Source organism: Pelodiscus sinensis, chromosome 21, assembly GCF_049634645.1.
Source record: "Pelodiscus sinensis isolate JC-2024 chromosome 21, ASM4963464v1, whole genome shotgun sequence".
Lineage (NCBI taxonomy): Eukaryota > Metazoa > Chordata > Testudines > Trionychidae > Pelodiscus > Pelodiscus sinensis.
In genome coordinates, this window is record NC_134731.1 from 6219790 (window position 1) to 6242072 (window position 22283).

Sequence of the window (22283 nt, forward strand, 5' to 3'; positions counted from 1 at the left end):
AGGAACAGGAATAGAGAATGCTGATTACATTACTGTGTAATCCATAACAGTGGAAAGAACGTTGGTTTTGCAGATGTTTTCTTATGGATCAGAATAAAGATGTTCCAGTAAAATCTTTGCTGATATTGAGTGGAAGCTATTTCTTTTTAAAGTGGAAAAAATACAGTAGGATTGGATGGGTGAATAAGTTTTTAAAAAAATCTGTAGAGATGATACAGTATCTACAGTATGTGTGTGTATATGATTTTTGACAGTGGATCCTGAATGTTGTTCTTATGAAATTTTGAAGCAACCCAGTGAGATTGATTACCCTGTTGCATGTTAATTCTCCTTATTATATTGTTTTTGCATCAACAAGGAGTCAAATCATTCTGTTTGTAAACTTTCTGATACAGAGTTTCTAGTAGTTCATTTGAAAACTGAAACCAATGTTTTACATATATTATAAGCAAAACTTACTTCCTTATTACAGGATAATGGAAAAAAATCTACCCATTTTGTTCTGTAGATATGCATATTGTCATGCTGTCTGAAATGGCTCAGAACTGAGTGTGCCAACCTCAGGGCAGATGTTCTAGAAGCAGGGCAGACACTCCAAACTTGTTGTTTGCTCAATAATTAGAATTCACCAACCCAATAACAAATGTGAGCCCCAAAGTACTGCAGCAATCTTATAATAGAGTCACAGATGGTCCCCTTAGACACTGCAGTCTATCTGGCCGCCCAGACAAGATGAACTATATGATAAATGGTCACTTACACCATAAATCACAAAATATTGAGGCTTTTCCAAATTATGAGAGTCAGTCAGTTACCCAGGTCAGATTGAATCTTAGATCTTATACCAAAGACAAAACCTGTAGCTAATTCTGTAGGAAAGTACTTAAAAGTTGGTAGCCAAGAAACAGAAAAAAGGGCATGTCTTCACTCGCTGTGTGGGAGATCAGTGTTCTGGTGTTCAATTTAGCAGGTCTGTTGTAGGCCCGTACATTGATCTGGATGACTCCTGTACTCCTCGCCATCACAAGAAGTAAGGAAAGCCAATGACCTCCCACTGTGGGGCCACCGCCAAGCTCATATTAAGGGTAACCTTCCAGGTCTAGGGTAGACCTGGCCTAATAGTTTAAGCCAAATAGGCATATATACAAATGAGTTTCAGTCTGTGATTCAGAAGGGCAGAGTTGTAATAATATCAGTTCAGAGTGTTTTTTGAGGTTAACCCATGCCATCCATCATGGGGGATCTCTTTGCTTATGTTTAGGAATCTTTGACCCGCAGAATCCAGACAGTATAAAAGAGGTTGTTTCTCCTTGTCAGGGATTTTTATGCCCTACACTCTGGATCCTAAATCTGATGGGATGAGTTCATGTGTAGGTGTCTCCTTCCTGGAGGGAGTTAGGGATTGGTCCAGGTTCCAGATGGAGCAATTTGCATAGTCTGTGGCAAAGGACTGAGACAGCCTACAGTGAATGGAGTTGAAGGGAGTGGAGGGAGAGGAGTGACAAAAGGTCTGGTTTTGACTATGAAAAGCATAATGTTTATTAAAGAACTTAAAATCTTTGAATGTATGAAATCAGGTGGCTGTACTGCAAAGTTAAGAAAAATACTTGTGATCATTCAGCAGTAACAGAAGTTAACATGGCATAGTTATTCCTATCCATTGAACCAGATCTATTTAATCTCCGTTCATGTCAAATGTGCGTATTGCCATTCTGTTGTCTTGAGAGCTATGCCATGCTTCATCAGACAAAACTGTCAGGTGAAGGAATGGATCTGTGGGTGTCTTGCTTTCTTGGCTGATAATATTCAGACTAGGGATTGGTGAGAGAAGGGGAAGCGATGATGACTAATTGCATAATTGCCCCCAGCCAATCAATCTACAAGAGTCTGTGTTCACTCCAGTGTTCTCTAAAAATTGTGCGCTTATGCGACCGCTCAGAAGAAATTCAAATGCCACCCAACTGATTAGCAGAGTGCCCACAGATAGGTTTTGTGTTTTTATTGATAGTGCATATTTGCACATGCTAAGTGAACCTAAAATAATTCTGCACATGAATGGCAAAGATTAAAGGGAACATTGATTGACTTCATACCTTTTGTGTTTTTTGATTTAATACACATTTTCATTAAGCTTAGAGAGCATCCAAACTAAAGCAAGCACACTGTTTGCTTAGGTTCTAATATGTGGTAATTTGGAATAACAAATTTAGAGAATGCAATCTGGGAAGTACACCAGGCTTTCTTGTCGCTCTTAAAAACAGGCGGTTGTTAAATGATATTTCCATACTTTCGATTTCTAACTTTTTGTTAAGTTTATTTGAGATAATTTAAGAGTATTTAGGATCCAGAAGGTGTCAGATGAAAACAGCACCTTTGTTTTCAACCCTAGCCATCGGTCTCTTGGTTTTGATCTTTCTAGCTGGCAATCTGAGCAACAAGTAATTTCCGACACTTTCTTTTCTTTCAATTACCCGTTGTTTTGAGGGAGTGCCACATGGTGCTTGGGAATGGCCATTCTGACATTTAAGGTGTGTTGCTTAACTCCGTGACATTTTCCTGAGGTATCAAGGGTTGCGAGGCCCCTTGCTAGCAGCTGCCCTTGGTGTGAGGGAGCCTTGTCTGTGCCAGCCAAGGGGTCAGTTCCCTGACAACCCTAGTCACAGGCAGCACAAGTATTCTCTTTTCAGCCTGCACAGGCACTGCTGTCCCTCATGCAGGTTAGCAATAGGCATGCTCCAACCCTTGAGTTGTCTGAGTGTCCCCTGTTCTGCTAGTCACTCTCAGCATTTATAGATCCATTACTCCCAAAAGAATAATACACACCAGCTTATTAGCTTCATCTTAGTATACAGCTCCACTTAGCACACAGCTCTTAGATTTATTTGTAGAGAAATCAAGTACATCTTTAACAAAGTACCTCGCTTCTTTGTTAGAGAGCAAGTAGGATTAATGGAAATGAAAGGTTACATGTAAAATAAAATCATAACATGCATTCTTGCATGATCTCAAAATAAAAAAGGAGTCATATAAAAAATGGAAACTAGGACAAATAACAAAGGATGAATATAGGCAAGCAACACGGGAATGCAGGGGCAAAATGAGAAAGGCAAAGGCACAAAATGAGATCAAACTAGCTACAGGCATAAAGGGAAACAAGAAGACCTTTTATAAATACATTAAAAGCAAGAGGAAGACCAAGGACAGGGTAGGCCCACTGCTTAGTGAGGAGGGAGAAGCAGTAACAGGAAACTTGGAAATGGCAGAGATGCTCAGAGATGACTTCTTTGTTTCGGTCTTCACCGAGAAGTCTGGAGGTGTGCCTAACATAGTGAATACAAGCAGAGAGAGGGTAAGTTTAGAAGATAGGATACACAAAGAACAAGTTAAAAATCACTTAGGAAAGTTAGATGTCAGCAAGTCACCAGGTCCTGATGAAATGCATCCCAGGATACTCAAGGAGCTGATAGAGGAGGTATCTGAGCCTTTAGCTATGATCTTTGAAAAATCATGGAAGACGGGAGATTCCAGAAGACTGGAAAAGGGCAAATATTGTGCCCATCTATAAAAAGGGGAATAAGAACAACCCAGGAAACTACAGACCAGTCAGTTTAACGTCTGTCCCGGGGAAGATAATGGAGCAGGTAATTAAGGAAATCATATGCAAACACTTGGAAGGTAATAAAGTGATAGGGAATAGCCAGCATGGGTTTGTGAAGAACAAGTCATGCCAAACTAATCTGATAGCTTTCTTTGATAGGATAACGAGCCTTGTGGATAAGGGAGAAGTGGTGGATGTCATATACCTAGACTTTAGTAAGGCATTTGATACGGTCTCGCATGATATTCTTATTGATAAACTAGGCAAATATAACTTAGATAGGGCCACGATAAGGTGGGTGCATAATTGGCTGGATAACCGTAGTCAGAGAGTTGTTGTTAACGGTGCTAAATCCTGCTGGAAAGGGATAACAAGTGGAGTTCCGCAAGGGTCTGTTTTGGGACCCGTACTGTTCAATATCTTCATCAATGATATAGATATTGGGATAGAGAGTACGCTTATTAAGTTTGCAGATGATACCAAACTGGGTGGGGTTGCAACTTCTTTGGAGGATAGGGACATAATTCAAAATGACCTTAGCAAGTTAGAGAAATGGTCAGAGGTCAACAGGATGAGGTTTAATAAAGAGAAATGCAAAGTGCTCCACTTAGGAAGGAACAATCAGTTCCATACATACAAGATGGGAAGCGACTGTCTAGGAAGGAGCATGGCGGAAAGGGATCTAGGCGTCATAGTGGACCACAAGTTGAATATGAGTCAACAGTGTAATGCTGTTGCAAAAAAAGCAAATATGATTCTAGGTTGTATCAACAGGTGTGTTGTAAGCAAAACTCGTGAAGTCATTCTGCCGCTCTACTCTGCACTAGTTAGGTCTCAGCTGGAGTACTGTGTCCAGTTCTGGGCGCCACATTTCAAGAAAGATGTGGAGAAATTGGAAAGGGTACAGAGAAGAGCGACAAGAATGATTAAAGGTTTAGAGAACATGACCTATGAAGCCAGGCTTCATGAACTGGGCTTGTTTAGTTTGGAAAAAAGAAGATTAAGAGGGGACATGATAGCGGTTTTTAAATATCTAAAAGGGTGTCACAAGGAGGAAGGAGAAAATGTGTTCTTCTTGGTTACTGAGGACAGGACAAGGAGTAATGGGCTTAAAGTGCAGCAGGGGAGGTTTAGATTGGACATTAGGAAATAATTCCTAACTGTCAGGGTGGTCAAATATTGGAATAAATTGCCAAGGGAGGTGGTGGAATCTCCCTCTCTGGAGATATTTAAGAACAGGTTAGATAGACATCTGTCAGGGATGGTGTAGACGGAGCTTGGTCCTGCCTTGAGGGCGGGGGGCTGGACTCGATGACCTCTCGAGGTCCCTTCCAGTCCTATTATTCTATGATTCTATGATTCTAGAGCCTAAACATAACTAACAAGATGCTCTCTTGTCTAATAAAGTACCATTATTCAAAATCCTCAACATTTTTTAATCAGGATGACTGATACCTTCCTTTATGAGACAAGCCCTTTGGCAGCTTGTCTCTCCAGGTGAAGGATACAAGGGCATCTTTTTGTACCCTTCCCTGCTATTTATCTATTCTTGTTAATTTCTTCTCTTAAAGTTTCCTGCAGTCTTTTTATTAGCAGTTTACTCAATATACAAATTTACTTCCATTGTAAGATGCACACTACATTCTGGTCAGCTAGGAACATAAATGTTTGCCACTTCCTATCTCATGGAACCTGTCTTAAGGCATGCTTCCTCTGGGAGACCTGCTTTTAACTAAAATACCTTACAAATATAATTACCAATACAGTGAAACCTTTGTTATCTGGCACTCTGTTAACCAGAAAACTTTATTAACCAACATTGCCCTCCGCCACAATACTGTCACATCTTCAGGTGCGCAGACCTGGCTTGGTTTACCATGATTGGCTTAACAATTTTTTATGTAAGTACTAATCATCTTTAACTCAAAATAGAAATGTGAGACCAACTGCCTTACACTACAAAACTATCAATATTAAAAACTTGAGTTTTACTATTATTGTCCATTGTGTTTTCCTATGTTGATAAAACCAGAATTTTTAGATAACCAGAATGCCCTAATTCCCGAGCGTGCCAGATAACACATGTTTTACTGTATATATAAATATGTCCTTACCTATTATCCACATGCACATTTTGCAAAGATTATGATCAGTGTGATACAGCCTGATGCATTTTGGTAAACTAGTACATAAGTACCAGACCGTGTAGTTCTTATGCAATCCTGTGCCGTTGGTTAGTTGGCATCAAGATGTCTTTCAGTCACAGACTCTGAAAAGACATCCCTTTTCAGATACAAAACTGGTAGCTATGATATCTTACGTAGCATTATATCATAATGTGATTTAATGGCTTTATGGGTTGGGATACAGTGTAAAGTGCAGAAATGAAAGCATGGAGAATCATCAGGTACTTGTCAAAGATGGGGGAGGGAAAATGTGGAAATAGATGAAAAAATGTAGGTGTGAGGTTTTTTGTGTTTCATAGGCATACGGTAAATAAAATGTGTTCATACTGAATTGCATCAACTATGTTAATTACTTAAAAAACTCACTAATGCAGTACCTATCACAAGGTATTTCATTTCTTTTCTGACAATTGAAGAGAGTTGCAATGGTGGAGAGCATGAATGTTTGAATTTTGAAGTGGCTTATATTGAATTGCACAACTAATATTGACAAATACTGAATAATAGGGATTTTATAACATTGTGATTGGTGTTTTTTATAGTCCATTTTACTGGGGACATGTTTAGTATGGGTTAGATGATTGACACAATGACATTCTTAATTTTTTGTGTGTGTTTGTTTAGTTGTTGGATAAATTAAAAGATCGCTGGATGCACACTGGTTTATGGAGAAACCTGGAGCTGGTTAAAACAGTCATTGCAGAGCCTAAAGGAGGAGACAAAGCTGACTTTGATGCACTGCTGCAGATATATTATGACGCAATAAAATATAAAGGAGAAAAAGGTAATGGAATGGGTGAGGATGTCTGAATATTTATCTCACATTAAGTAGTTAATGTAGACTTTTCAGACAGAAAGTGTGGCTGATATTTTAAAATATTTCAAAGTCAGACTAAGATCGTGTTGTACAGTTTATTTTACTATGATTTGATATTTTTGGACTTGAGAGGAATTGTGCCATATCATGGTGTAATGTATTCATGTAATGTATTTGTAATGTACAAAACGTAGTTAAAATAACATGGAGGCAAAGTCAAGCACTATGAAGTTAGGAAATGCCAGGATTAGCTTTTGTTCAGCGTCCTTGTGCATATACAATATGATACAGTCTTTAATTGCATTATCACGTACTGTCTGTTCCCTGGGACACTGCTCTTTGAGTGACTGTGCACATATACTTTCTACCGGAGATGTTTGTGAACCCAGTGCACTCAAGCCAGAGACTTTTTCCAGCAGTACCAGCAGGCAGTACATGCAACTCTTTATCCTTATGCACAGAGCAAAGGAAGGAGTGTAGCCACCTTTCCTCTTTCCCCCGTTCCTTTTTACTGCCCTTGATGAGAGCTGGCAATCCCTGTTGCTCTTGAGCTTTGATTTTCTTCATTACCCAGTTTACAAAAATATTTTATCTATACAACTAAATTAAAAGTACATATTGTTTTTAGATAATTTAATGGTTGGCATGTCTGCATGGTACGGCAATGTGCACTACGAGGATGTGATTTTTAAAGCACACTAACATGTTTGCGTTAATTTGCCCATGTAGGCCAGGCTGGTGCATGTTAAAAGTTCCTAGTACACTTTACCATAGTACTGTTTGAAATAGCACTATATTAAAGCACACTAGGGAACTTCTGATGCACTTAGGGTAATGCAGCCTGTGGGAGTATGAATTCCAATCAGAGAGGTGGGTAAGAGGTGGCAAGCTGGCCGGATCCAGGCTGCCACACCACTGAATCCAGCCTGCGGCCACCTCGCTAGGACCCTTACTACACAGCAGTTCATGCCGCTTCTAGCAGCTGGCTGCTAATTGTTCTGGATTCTAGAGAGGGATGGGGAGGCTTCGCACTGTGTCCCCACTCTCTAGCAAAATCTCTCAGGTGCCATTGGCAAGTTTCTGGCCAATAGAAGCTGAGAAATTTTGCTGGAGGCAGGGCAATGAGTGAAGCTTCTTCCCTCCCCCCTCCCCATGCTGGAGCAGAGCCACATGGAGCAGTCAGCCCAGCAGACAGGCAAGGAGCCTGTCTCAGGTTCCTGTAGGGCTGCTGGCTGGGAGCCGCCTACGTAAGTGCCTCCTAGCCACAACCTGCCTCTTTGCCCTCCTCCCCTAACTACTTGCATCAGGCCACCACCCAAACACTCTATATCCCCTCTCCCCACCTTCTCCAGGTCACAGCTCCTTCCCAGACACTGCACTCCTTCCTACACCCCTCCCCCAGGCCAGAATCCTCTCCCGCTCCTCCTGGACCCTGGACCCCAAGCCCCTGCCCCAGATCATAACCCCCTTCTTCACCCAAACTCCCTCTTAGATTCCACGTCATCAGCTGCACCCCAGTCCTCTAAACCAAGCTCCCTTCTACACCCCCCCCGCTGTCCCAGACCTTGCACCCCCTCCATAGAAGTGCGACTCTTGACCACTTACCAAAATCTTGGAGTAGCCTCTCCATTAAATATTATTTCTCACTCCTGCCCTATCATGTACACAAACCAGACTGTTAGTGTCTTTCACTGTGCAAAGATCCCTAGGATTTAAATAGTGTGCCCTGTGCGTTTCCTGATTGATTTGGGTAAGGGAGATGTGAAGAACAAATGTCCAAATGATGAAGCAAAAGGACTTCTGGGTAAGTTATATTTAGTCAGAAAAGTGATTAAAATCCCTATTCATCACCTGACCTTGACCACAAGATGATGTCTAGGAGTATCCCTTTGGCTGTGTCTGTCTCAGAGCTGGAACTAGAGGGAAAGCTATATTCCCCTGCCTCTCCCCAGTGCCTCTTCAAAGCATTTGAAGTCATCTTCAGCCTCTGAGACTGACAGACTATTGAAGTCTCATTCTGTGCCCCCAAAATGGGACAAATCCTCTAAAAAGTCTTCTGGTACCGAGTCCAGGTCTGTTCACAAACACAGCCTTTCATTGGAACCCTCTGAGGTAGCACTGGCAGCACCAGTGGGGAATCTGAGACTTGTGTTTTCTCCTCTAGAAGAAATATATGAGGACCTTGGCACTATTTGGCTTCGATACTAATACTATGGGTGACACCAGCATTCATTGTGTTGAAAGAGCTATTGTGACTCTCTTTCTTAATTGACCAGTACCAGTGATTGCAGTTGGTACTTTTAATCTCCCCAGTACTGCCAGCTCTGTGTGCATAATATGCAGCGTGTAACACAGGCACTGCCTGGTACCAGCAGTGTTGACTAAACTCTCTGCCTTCTGTCTACCTGGACTGCTTCTACTGACACTGATGGCTACACCTTCAGTATCAGTACTGCCAGTGCAACACCCACACTCCTTGTCATCTCTTAACCTGAGCAATATAGTTTTTGGTGGGGGCAGGCAATTGCCTTGCTTGCTGCTCCCTCATGCCCATTCTAGCTTTTATATCCAGAAAACCATTTATGACAGCACAGGAGTGCAGTGGAGTTTTTATAACATGATGGGGAAGGAAACTCAGAACAAAAAAGATTGAGAGCCGCTGTCCTAGTACACTCCTTAAGTTTGTGCCTAAGGTTGTCACTGCAATCCACCTCAATCATACTAGACATCTCTCAATATTCTTTCCAGAGCCCTGCTTTAGCAAAGCTGAAGAAAAGTTTCATATTCTAGGTGTTTGAAGGGCTCTGTAGTTCTTCCTGGACTGCACAGTCAGTTGGTGCTGCAGTCTTCTTTCCAGTAAACCAAGGTCCTACCACCCTTAAGGAAACTTCTGGAATGGAATGTATATGTGCACAATCAGTGGAAAATAAAAATGGTTACCTGTGCTGCAACTTGTTCTTCCAGATGTGTTGTGCACATCCGCATTCCATAACTCTCCCACTTTCACTGCTACTTGGGATATTCATTAGAAGGAATGAAGAGGGAGGCAATACCCACACCTCTTTTTATACCTTTGGCTGCATGCATGAGGCAGCCGGGATGCATGTTCCGGCTGCTGGCATTTCTGGCAGAAGTCTGATTCTAGTCCATTGAGTGCATATGTATGAGTGAGATGTATGTACACAACACATCTCAAAGAACAACAGTTAATATCCTGGTAAGTAAGCATTTCCCCCTCCCCGCACCACCTGCTGAGCCCTTGCCTAGCCAGTCCCAGTTTCTCCCTCTGGGTTCCCTTGATGGTTTCTAGCATCTGTCCCCAGGCTCCTAGTGTCAGTCTGCTTCCCATGCTCCTGATCTGATGTTAGTTTTCCCCTCCCTGGGCTCCTCATCCTAATATCCACCCCAAGTTCCTTGTCATATCGTCCCAAATCCTTGCCCAATCCTAAGCATCTCCACTGGTATTTCTCTCTCCAATTTCTCTTCTCCACACTGTTTCCAAACTACTCCCTCCATTGCCACCTCCTCCCTGCAGGTCTGGGTCCCATCCTCTTTTCAGTCAAGCGACTTCCTCTTTTCCACAGAAAAGCTTCTGCTGTCATTCCTAAAATGTTCAACCTCTGAACTGACCACGAGATTCTCCTAATTTAATGGCAACGGTAGTCTCTCAGATAACTAGTGATAGAAATGTAGCCGTGTTAGTCTGGGGTAGTTGAAGCAAAATGCAGGACAATGTAGCACTTTAAAGACTAACAAGATGGTTTATTAGATGATGAGCTTTCATGGGCCAGACCCACTTCCTCAGATCAAATAGTGGAAGAAAGTAGTCACAACCATATATACCAAAGGATACAATTAAAAAAAAAAAAGAACAAATATGAAAAGGACAAATCACATTGCAGAACAGAAGGGGGATGCGGGGGGGTGGGAAGGGGGAGGAAGGAAGGTAAGTGTCTGTGAATTGCTGATATTAAAGGTAGGGAGAGTGGGATGTTTGTGAGTTAATGGTATTACAGGTGATAATTGGGGAAACTGTCTTGGTAATGGTAATGGGTTCACAAAGAGAAAACAGTTTCTTGCCACTTTAACCAGAAAGGACACTCTCTAAATGACTTAACCACCTACATTCTGCTACAAAGACCTTTTACATCTGCACTTGAAAGGGAATCCTCTGAACTGTCATTCATGTTAAAATTCGACACTTGTCAACAAGGACTTAACAAGACTTTGAACTTTCTCACCCATTACCAAGACAGTTTCCCCAATTATCACCTGTAATACCATTAACTCACAAACATCCCACTCTCCCTACCTTTAATATCAGCAATTCACAGACACTTACCTTCCTTCCTCCCCCTTCCCACCCCCCCGCATCCCCCTTCTGTTCTGCAATGTGATTTGTCCTTTTCATATTTGTTCATTTTTTTTTTAATTGTATCCTTTGGTATATATGGTTGTGACTATTTTCTTCCACTATTTGATCTGAGGAAGTGGGTCTGGCCCACGAAAGCTCATCATCTAATAAACCATCTTGTTAGTCTTTAAAGTGCTACATTGTCCTGCATTTTGCTTCTCAGATAACTAGATCCTGAATTATTCTTATAGTTAACTTTCTGTGCAGTGTGTACAGTGTGTGTACAATGTAATATGAATGTAATATGTTTACCCTGTTCATTTCTTAGCAAAGCCACCATTTTGCGAAGCATAGAAACATATTTACTGTGCATGACTTTACAAATTTAATCTTATACTTTTTTTTAAATACAGTCAGTACAGCATGATAGTAAGTAAGAGAATATCAGTGTTGAAATGATAAATGAACAGCCCTAATGCTATCGCTAGGTAGAGCTTTCCCCTATGATGCACTTCTATTATGCCCTTACAAGTGTAATATGAAAATTGCTAATTCAGCACATCACTATTATGTCTAAATTATATTAGCTATCATAATACTTTAGAAAAATCATGTATTTTTATTTCTGCTCACTGTTTTCAAACTGATACATATTGCATTATGCTGTATTAATTTTAGTCCTGTCAAAGAATACTTTAAAATTGTCTTTTGATAATTGATTTATTCCCAGAATGATTGCTAAATCTTCTTTTCTTTGTTCAAGATGGCGCACTTCTCATAGCAGTATGCCGGGGTAAAGTTAGTGAAGGCTTGGATTTTTCTGATGATAATGCCCGAGCTGTTATAACTATTGGTATTCCATTTCCAAATGTAAAAGATCTTCAGGTAGGACATCAACACTTAACCAAAACATTTATAACTTGAATTTGTTATGTCTAAAATACTTCACCATGTACAGAATGCTATATTACCTAATTTTGTTCAAGACTCTCACCTGGCCTCATTTTGAATTCTTCAGCATGCTTTCTACATGGTAAAATTGAGAGGTTGTGAGGTTTTTAACACTGCATACTAAGTAATTTCATTTTAAGCTGTGTTTGAACACAGCTACATTACAGTATTTCTTCATTATTTCATAAATAAAGACTATTTATTTATCTGATATTGTAGCATACGTGGTACCTACATATGGTCCAGTGTAAATTATGGGGATTTTTTTAATTTACTTGAGGTTGTTTCCTAAGAGAATAAATAACAGATACAACTTAAACTAATATCCGAGGGGTAAACTAAGTCTTAAACTAAGACTCTTAAAATGGGTAAAATAGGTTGAAAGGCAAAGGGGAGATAACCCAGTGTTGTAAGACTTTTATTAATTCTTTCATTGTTGTCTTATTGTTGGTTGCTGCATGTCCCCCTTCGGTCCCCATCACCTTCTTTAAAATCCCTGTGTGTGTAGCACTCTTCATTTAGCCCGGGAGTAGATAGTAAACTTTTTGGCAAAGCTAATGTTCATGCTCAGCTTGCCTCTTTAAGGTATAAAATTATTCCATGAAATAATCTCTTCCTGGAAGCTGAAAACATTACTTTTTAATATAATTTAGCTTTAGCTGACTTGAGGCATAGCTCTTAAAGTGTCTTCTAAATGTGAATGCCTAAATTAACTAAATTTCTTGGTCAGTTTGTATCTTTGAGTTGGCTAAACTATCAACCCCTTATGCTGCTGAGAAATTTTCACGAGTACACTCACTGACTTCAATGGGACTATTTGTGTCAGTAACAGCTCATCAACGTGTGTAAAAGGGCTCATGTTTAGGTCCATTGTTGTTCTGAAAAGGGATTAAAAATAAAGTATGAAAGATGTAACGGGTAATCTGAGAGAGACTGACTTGCGGTGCATTTACCCTCCTAAAAAGAGTACCCATTGTACGTGTAAATAATACAATTTGTTGTTGTAGTTTGCAACCCTGATTGTTGGTTCAATCTTTATGGGGGTGATAGAGAAGTATTCATGAAGAAGCGGGACCTGACATTGGCAAAACTCTGGCATAATACAGACAAAAGTTGTGGAAGCTTTGCCACATAACTGTCAGTGCATTTTAGTCCTCATTTGCATTTGTTGAGTTATTGTTATTGTCTGTTACATCAAATTCAGTGAGAGATTTGGTTCTGAGCGCTTGTCTATACTTCCAGCTAAATTGGCACTCTTGTGATGGATGCAGTAGTGTTGATTTAGATCTGGTGAAGACAAGTTAAGTCACTGTCAGGGTGCTCTCCCATTGATGTCTGTGCTGCAACTCCCTTAAAGGTGATGGGAGAGCATCTCCCATGGACATAGTGTGGTGCAGACACCATTGTAAGTCATCCTAAATTACATAACTTACATAACTGAAGTAACATAGCTTAATTCGATTTACAGCTTGTCACTCAGCCCTGAGTGCTTGCAGAGTAGTTTCACATCACCGAGTGGTGGCATATTTCATGACTCTCAGCCACTCCCTTGAAAGAAACAGAAATCAGGAAACTCAATTGATGTACTAATTGGAAATCTAAATATGTTGTACAGCATATGGTAGAGGTGGACATGCTTGAGGTATATTTCCAGTGGGACTGAATTCCAAAAACAAGGGCATGCTATGGAGAGAGGCAATCTACAAATTATCTCTGTAGCTTAATTCTTTCTTTGTACTACAGCACCTAGCAGTATGGGGCTCCAGACCATGATTAGATGTTATAGAAGCACCAACATTTATAATGATTAATTAGTTAGATTTCAGAATACATCATCTTAAATGTAGTCTTCATATTTTTAATTCTCTTTCACTACAACTGTAACTCTTGTCCACCTGTTTTATCAGGAATAACACAACCTGACATCCTCCAGCAGATAATTCTACTGGTTGCCACATGAGCAAGATAAATTGGATAATAGAATTACTAATTTATACTAATAGATTCACATAATCTAATACAGGAATAAAGAAAATACAGATCAAAGGTCCCATAAGTGAAAGTTTTCCAAATTGTCTGAAGCCATTTCTTTCACTGTTAAGTGAAGCAAGGACTGCCAATCTCAATACTGAAAATCTAAGCACAATATTTCAGTGAACAGAATAGGGGACTGCTTATATACACTGAAGGAATCAGTGTGTTTTCATTACATGCAATGTGATATCTTGCTATTGACATTTGTTAGGTATAATAATTTAGGAGTATTTACCACTTTTCTATTCACAACATTTGAAGTATTTTTCTTTTACTGCTATATTTGTTTTATGGGTGCCTGGTTTACACCCAAAGATATATTGCTACAGAGAGTAGAATTTGTTCTTGGCTTACCAGTAACAAACAGTCGAATGGAAGAAGTATTCAGTCTGTTGAAAAGTATTTAAAGAGAGAAGTCAAGAGTGCAGTCAATAGCAAAGCTGTTCTTGTGCTTAAGGTGAATGTTAATGACACACATTCACTGTTTCAACTCATTTAGCACAGCAACTTACTGGAAAATATTCACCAGTTCCTAGAAATATGCCTGTTTTTCTGTTGAGTTAGAAGGTGGCAGTAGTAACACCTGGCCACATTTAAAAGTGTACTTTTGTCTTCACTATGACTGTTTCAAAACTCTTAAAAAAATTGCCAACTAAGTGTCCCAGTTTTTATTTTGAAAATATGGCCACGACAATAAAGTAGCACTGTTTGGAGGTGGATGCAACTCCTCTAAAATAAGACAGTTGTTTAAACAAAAAACAGTTTCATTCTCCATGTTCATTTTTAAATTTAAATAAAATTAATGGAGATTGCCTATCTCCTAGAACTGGAAGGGACCTTGAAAGGTCATCATAGAATCCTAGAATACTAGGACTGGAAGGGACCTCGAGAGGTCTTTGAGTCTCGTCCCCTGCCCTCATGGCAGGACCAAATACTGTCTAGACCATCCCTGATAGACATTTATCTAACCTACTCTTAAATATCTCCAGAGATGGAGATTCCACAACTTCCCTGGGCAATTTATTCCAGTGTTTGACTACCCTGACAGTTAGGAACTTTTTCCTAATGACCAACCTAAACCTCCCTTGCTGCAGTTTAAGCCCATTGCTTCTTGTTCTATCCCCAGAGGCCAACATGAACAAGTTTTCTCCCTCTTCCTTATGACACCCTTTTAGATATCTGAAAACTGCTATCATGTCCCCCCTCAATCTTCTCTTTTCTAAACTAAACAAACCCAATTCCTTCAGTCTTCCCTCATAGGTCATGTTCTCTAGACGTTTATTCTCGTTGCTCTTCTCTGGACCCTCTCCAATTTCTCCACATCTTTCTTGAAATGCGATGCCCAGAACTGGACACAATACTCCAACTGAGGCCTAACCAACACAGAGTAGAGCGGAAGAATGACTTTTCGTGTCTTGCTCACAACACACCTGTTAATGCGTCCCAGAATCATGTTTGCTTTCTTTGCAATAGCATCACACTGCTGACTCATATTCAACTTGTGGTCCACTATAACCCCTAGATCCCTTTCTGCCATACTCTTTCCCAGACCGTCGCTTCCCATTCTGTATGTATGAAACTGATTGTTCCTTCCTAAGTGGAGCACTTTGCATTTGTCTTTATTAAACTTCATCCTATTTACCTCAGACCATTTCTCCAATTGTCCAGGTCATTTTGAATTATGACCCTTTCCTCCAGATTAGTCGCAACCCTCCCAGCTTGGTATCATCTGCAAACTTAATAAGCATACTTTATATACCAATATCTAAATCGTTGATGAAGATATTGAACAGAGCCGGTCCCAGAACAGACTCCAGCGGAACCCCACTCGTTATGCCTTTCCAGCAGGATTGTGAACCATTAATAACTACTCTCTGAGTATGGTTATCCAACCAGTTATGCACCCACCTTATAGTAGCCCCATCTAAGTTGTATTTACTTAGTTTATTGATAAGAATATCATGCGAGACCGTATCAAACGTCTTACTAAAGTCTAGGTATACCACATCCACCGCTTCTCCCTTATCCACAAGACTCGTTATCCTATTAAAGAAAGCTATCAGATTGGTTTGACATGATTTGTTCTTTACAATTCCATGCTGGCTGTTCCCTATCACCTTGCTACTTTCCAAGTGTTTACAGATGATTTCCTTAATTACTTGCTCCATTATTTTCCCTGGCACAGAAGTTAAACTAACTGGTCTGTAGTTTCCTGGGTTGTTCTTATTTCCCTTTTTAAAGATGGGCACTATGTTTGCCCTTTTCCAGTCCTCTGGAATCTCTCCTGTCTCCCATGATTTTTCAAAGATGATAGCTAGAGGCTCAGATACCTCCTCTATCAGCTCCTTGAGTATTCTAGGATGCATTTCATTAGGCCCTGGTGACTTGCAGGCATCTAACTTTTCTAGGTGATTTTTGACTTTTATTTTTTTTTATTTTACCTTCTAAAACTACCTCCTTCCCACTAGCATTCGCTATGTTAGGCATTCCTACAGACTTCTCGGTGAAGACCAAAACAAAGAAGTCATTGAGCATCTCTGCCATTTCCAAGTTTCCTGTTACTGTTTCTCCCTCCTCACTGACCAGTGGGCCTACCCTCTCCTTGGTCTTCCTCTTGCTTCTAATGTATTTATAAAAAGTCGTCTTCTTTCCCTTTATTCCTGTAGCTAGTTTGAGCTCATTCTGTGCCTTTGCCTTTCTAAACTTGCCCCTGCATTCCTGTGCTATTTGCCTATATTCATCCTTTGTAATTTGTCCTACTTTCCGTTTTTTATATGACTCCTTTTTATTTTTAGATCATGCAAGATCTCGTGGTTAAGCCAAGGCGGTCTTTTGCCGTATTTTCTATCTTTCCAACACATCAGAATAGCTTGCTTTTGGGCCCTTAACAATGTCCCTTTGAAAAACTCTTCTCAGTTGTTTTTCCCCTCAGTCTCGATTCCCATGGGACCTTACCTATCAGCTCTCTGAGTTTACCAAAATCCTCCTTCCTGAAATCCATTGTCTCTATTTTGCTGTTCTCCCTTATACACTTCCTTAGAATTGTGAACTCTATGATTTCATGATCACTTTCACCCAAGCTTCCTTCTACTTTCAAATTCTCAACCAGTTCCTCCCTATTTGTTAGGCTCAAATCTAGAACAGCTTCCCCCCGGCAGCTTTTTCAACCTTCTGAAATAAAAAGTTGTCTCCAATGCAGTCTAAGAACTTATTGGATAGTCTGTGCCCTGCAGTGTTATTTTCCCAACATATATCTGGATAGTTGAAGTTCCCCCATCTCCACCAAATCTTGGGCTTTGGATGATTTTATTAGTTGTTTAAAAAAATCCTCGTCCACTTCTTCCACCTGGGTAGATGGCCAGTAGTAGACTCCTAGCATGACATCACCTTTGTTTTTAATCCCTTTTAGCCTAACCCAGAGATTCTCAACACTTCCGTCTCCTATGTCCATCTCCACCTCACTCCAAGTGTGTTCATTTTTAATGTATAAGGCAATACCTCCTCCCTTTTTTCCCTGTCTATTCTTCCTGAGCAAGCTGTACCCTTCCATATAAACATTCCGATCATGTGTATTATCCCACCAATGTCATAATTGTACTTATTTATTAGCACTTCCAGTTCTTCCTGCTTATTTTCCATACTTCTTGCATTTGTATATAGGCATCTAAGATCCTGATTTGACCTTGTCTCCCAGTTTTGCCCTGACCCTCCTTTCTCTCTGCCATTGTAGCCCATGCTTCCTCCCCTTTCCGACCCATCTCCCAAATCTCTATGTTCTCCACTTACCTGTGGGCTTTGCTCACCTGTCCCCGTCGAACCTAGTTTAAAGCCCTCCTCATTAGGTTAGCCATTCTGTATCCAAATAGGGTCTTCCCCCTCCTTGTAAAGTGGACACTCTCCCTGCTTAGCAGTCCTTTCTGGAATAGCATCCCATGGTCGAGGAAGCCAAAGCCCTCCTGGCAACACCATCTTCGCAGCCAGGCATTCACCTCCAGGATGCACCTGTCTCTGCCTGGGCCCCTACCTTCGACAGGAAGGATCGAAGAGAATACCACTTGTGCTCCAAATTCCTTCACCCATACTCCCAGAGCCCTGTAGTCACTCTTGATCTGCTCAGTGTCACATCTCACAGTATCATTAGTGCTCACATGGATGAGTAGCATGGGGTAGTAGTCAGAGGGCCGGATAATCCTCGACAATGCCTCCTTAACTTCTCGGATACAGGTCCCCAGCAGACAGCGTACCTCCCGTGATCAAATATCAGGGCAACAGATGGGCGCCTCTGTCCCCTTCAGAAGAGAGTTCTCCGATCGCTACTACCCTACGTTTCCTATTCGCAGTAGTGGCATCAGACCTCCCAGCCTTGGAGGTACAGGGCTTCTCCTCCTCCGGTGTAGGGGCTGATTGCTTATCTCCTGTATAAAGAAGAGCATAACGGTTTCCTAGTACCACGGCGGGAGGGTTCAGAGCAGGGGTGGAGCAGTGCCTGCTGCCAGAAGTAACCAGCTTCCACTGTCCACTCTGAGCCATCTCCTCCTCCACCAGTGGTGTGTCCCCAGTCCTGTGTACCGGAACAGCTACCTCAGCTGTCTCCTAATGAACACGGTCCAGGAATTTCTCATGGATGAGGGTGCTCCTCAACCTAGCCACCACTTCCTGTAGCTCTGCCACCTGCTGCCTGAGAGATTCTACCAGCAGGCACCTTTCGCCTTGGATGATCTCCCCAGCCTGGATATCAATAAGTGGGAATTGCAATCCCCAGTCCCTGCAAAACCACACCAGGATCTGGGTAGAGGCATCCATGCTCAGGTGCTCTGTCTGGCTACAGAAGCAGTGCTAGCACAGGTGTTGCGGGTCTTCCTGACCATCGTAGGCCTCCCTCTGTCAAACTCCCCTGTCTGTAGCTCCTGTCCGCTTTGCTCCCTGGTCGCTCTGCCTCTGGCTTTTAAAGCCTGCTTGCCTAGGTCAGGCCTCCCCCCTCGTAAGTCACACAGGGGAAGGCTGACCAGATGCAATCAAGAGAACAAAGAGTCAGGCACTCAGTCCCAACTGCCACAGCAGTCACCTGAAATCAGATTCAGAATTCAACAAAATTCAAACAGTTGAGCAAACTCCCTCACACCAAAAGCAAGTACTCTCACCAAGTAGCCTGTTCAGCAGCAGGATCTCTTGCAGTCCCCCTCAAACTCTCCTGTCTGCTTCCATTGAGTCCAGTCCCCTGCCTTTGCAGCAGGACCAGGTACCACCCCTGACAAATTTTTGCTCCAAATCCCTAAATGGCCTCCACAAGGATTGAACTCATAACCTTGGGTTTAACAGGCCACTGCTCAAACCACTGAGCTATCCCTCTCCCCTGAGTATCCTCTTGCATAGACTCAAGACTAAGAGATACAGCTATACAGCTTTTCTTTCTTTTAGAATCTGAGTATACAAAGAGTATTAACATTAACATATATCCACATTTACAGCAAATGTTTTATATACAACTCGCTTGAATTCTTTGAGATGCTAATTAGAGGTATCTCTACTGAGCATAAAATTCCAGAGTTTCCACTCTTATGCTAACAGGTGGCTGACATGGCATGAGATCAGTTAGGAATATAGAGATAACAGTACCAAAGAAACATAAGAACTCGCATTATTCAAATTTATTAGTAACACTATTTATTAGTATTCTCTGTATCCCAACTGAACAGTTATCCAACTGTTAGTTCCTTTTCTGTTCCATGTATAATAACCTCCACCATTAAGACTACATAACTTTGAAAGGTGCTTTATAAAATAACCTTATACTCCTGTACAGAGCTAACAACCAAAATGAAATATCACGTAATAAACAAATAGTAGAGCTGCCAGACACTGGTTATAAATAAGCAAGATCAAACAAACAGGTAACAAGTTTGGTCTTGACACCCAAAACTGACTTAGTTTCTTTAGTTTTGGGGATTTATTCTTCATTTTAAATTCATAATCAAAGATTTCTTTGCTGTCCAAAATGCATGTGTAAATATTGCCTGGGTTACAACAAAAACAAAACCACATCTTATAAGGGACTAGTAAGAATGTATTAGTTTAGTGGCGTTTGCTAATACAATGCTTGTTGCATTTCTAGCTCTATCTTTTGTTAATCATGTATTACTCATCCATAACATTTTGCTCCTGCCTATAGGGTTGCCAGGCATTTGGTTTTTGACCAGAATACCCAGTTGAAAATAGACCCTGGTATCTCTGGTCAGCACTGCTGATCTGGCTGTTAAAGGTCCAGTTTGCAGCGCAGCTGGACTAAGACAGGCTCCTTGCCTGCCCTGGATCTGGGCAGCTCCCAAAAGTGGCTGGCATGTTCCTGCAGCCATCTTTCCCCAGTGATGGCTCTGAAGTCCCCGGTGGCTACAAACAATTGCAGCTGAAGGGGTGGTGCCTGTGGGTGCAGGCAGTACACACTCTGCATAGCCTCCTGGCTGCGCCTCTGCCTTTGCTCTCAGAAGCAGCCAGCATGTCTGGCACTGTGTGGAACCAAGGCAGGCAGGGAGTCTCCTTTAGCTTCACTGTGTTGCTGACTGACAGCAGCCTGAGATAAGCACCACCCAATTGAACCCAACCACAGCCCGAACCTCTCTCACACATGATAACTCCCTCCCAGACTCTGCACCTCCTCCTGACAAGGATAAATTGGTTATAATTGTGTGTGTGTCTGTGTGTTTATGTGTACATGCAGAAACACACACATGCACATATATATAATATTTGTTTAATACATCAGCCAGGTCTGAAATAAAATCCAGAGCCAGATATTACAGACCATTACTGTTCACTAGATACCAAACATCAATACTGTGGTGAGGTATTTTTTAGTTTTAAAAGTTAGATTCAAGAAAGCTAAAATTTTCAGCAAGGATAAAAACACTAGCTGCCAATTTCAAGTAGGCTGAGGTTCTGAGTGTGTATATTTAGATGTCACTGCACAAAGCACCACAGTGATCAATTCTAGATGAGAGAAGGGCATGCACCAGTCTCTTAGCATCAGTTCTGAAGAGCTGGCTGGTTCATGGAAATGCTCCTATGATAATACTGGAAAAGCTAGTTACTATTGTAGATTTATTGAGCAAAAGGCAACTTAAGTTCAAAGTGACATCTTGTTAGCACTATTTCTGTGTAAATTCAACTGAGGAATGCTTTACTTTGTCCCTACCTTAAAGTTTGTCAGATATTTCAGAAAGTTCTTGATCACCTCATGTACGTTACTCCTTTTGCCAGTAGAGGTCAAATTATTACCTTTATGGTGGCACTTTTTCCTCACTGAAAAAGGCTTGTTTGTGGCCTTATAAGAGTGTGTACCTGGTTGCCAAACAATTCTCACGTGCATGATAGTGAAGAAAAGAAATTAGGCAGCCCACTTATTATAATGAGATTGTGTGATGATAATGAAGGGCAGGTACCAAATGCATATAGAGGATATCTGTTATGTATTTGAGAGATTTTTGTGTTTGTTTTTCCATCCGTCTGTCTGAATCCATTTGTTCAAGAATTCCTCCTAAACTATAAGAACTAGGACCACCAAATTAGTTATGCAGCTTCCTCTTACTGTAACTTAAAGCAAAGGGCTTGGTTGTGCCTGGAATAAGAGAGTTTCTCATAAAACAGAAAAGGAGGGGTCTGATAGCAAGGACAGTTATGCTGTAGAATGACCACTGGGGGGTAAGCATACCAGTAAGAGAGTAGCCACTGGGAGTGGGGCTCTGGATATGATCAGCCACCATATCTGAGTAAGAATCCTGTGCTGATGAGTCACTAGCTGGGCAGCATGGTCCCTTCCATCCTGGCCAGACCTGCGGAGTAGTCGCCCGGGCAGCATGGCCCCTATTGCCCTCGCCCTGCCCTGAGCCCCACACACATGCAACCTCCTATCTCGACTCCGGCACCCTCCTATTTCTGCCCTGATCCCCCACACACCCTCCAACCCCCTGCCCTGACTCCTGCAACCCTCACCTCCTGTCCTGAGCTCCCACACACTTCTCCATCTCCTGCCCTGATTCCTGTACTCCCCACCCTTTGCCTGACCTCCCCACCCCCTGCCCTGACTCCTTCATCCACTTCCCGGAGCCCCTCCTCACTCTCTCAGCCTTGATTCCTTCATCTCTCCCCCCCCCCCACCCCCTCACACACACTCCCCAGCTCCCTACCCTTAAGGACCCAAGCAATGCAGAATCAATGTCCTAGTAGAATATAAGAAATAAGTTAGTCTCCTTACAAAATTCTGACCGCTATTGATTTAAATTAACAGATAGAAACTGGGTTTTTTTAACACAGTCTTAGTGGATCATTGTACCCCAAAACTAGAAAAGA

General features: G+C 41.5%; 1 protein-coding gene across 7 annotated transcripts in view; it reads left to right on the forward strand.

The window, feature by feature from the left end:
* Positions 1-22283, forward strand: part of BRIP1 (BRCA1 interacting DNA helicase 1) — a 250280-nt gene that overhangs the window by 112043 nt on the left and 115954 nt on the right. For all 7 annotated transcript variants that reach the window (XR_012897052.1, XR_012897053.1, XR_012897055.1 and 4 more), the window contains exons 16-17: positions 6409-6568; positions 11719-11840. Coding sequence is in view for 1 of the 7 variants with exons in the window: in XM_075904714.1 (XP_075760829.1) it covers positions 6409-6568; positions 11719-11840 (282 nt within the window). In the remaining 6 variants the exon portion in view is untranslated. The remainder of the gene's footprint in view (positions 1-6408; positions 6569-11718; positions 11841-22283) is intronic.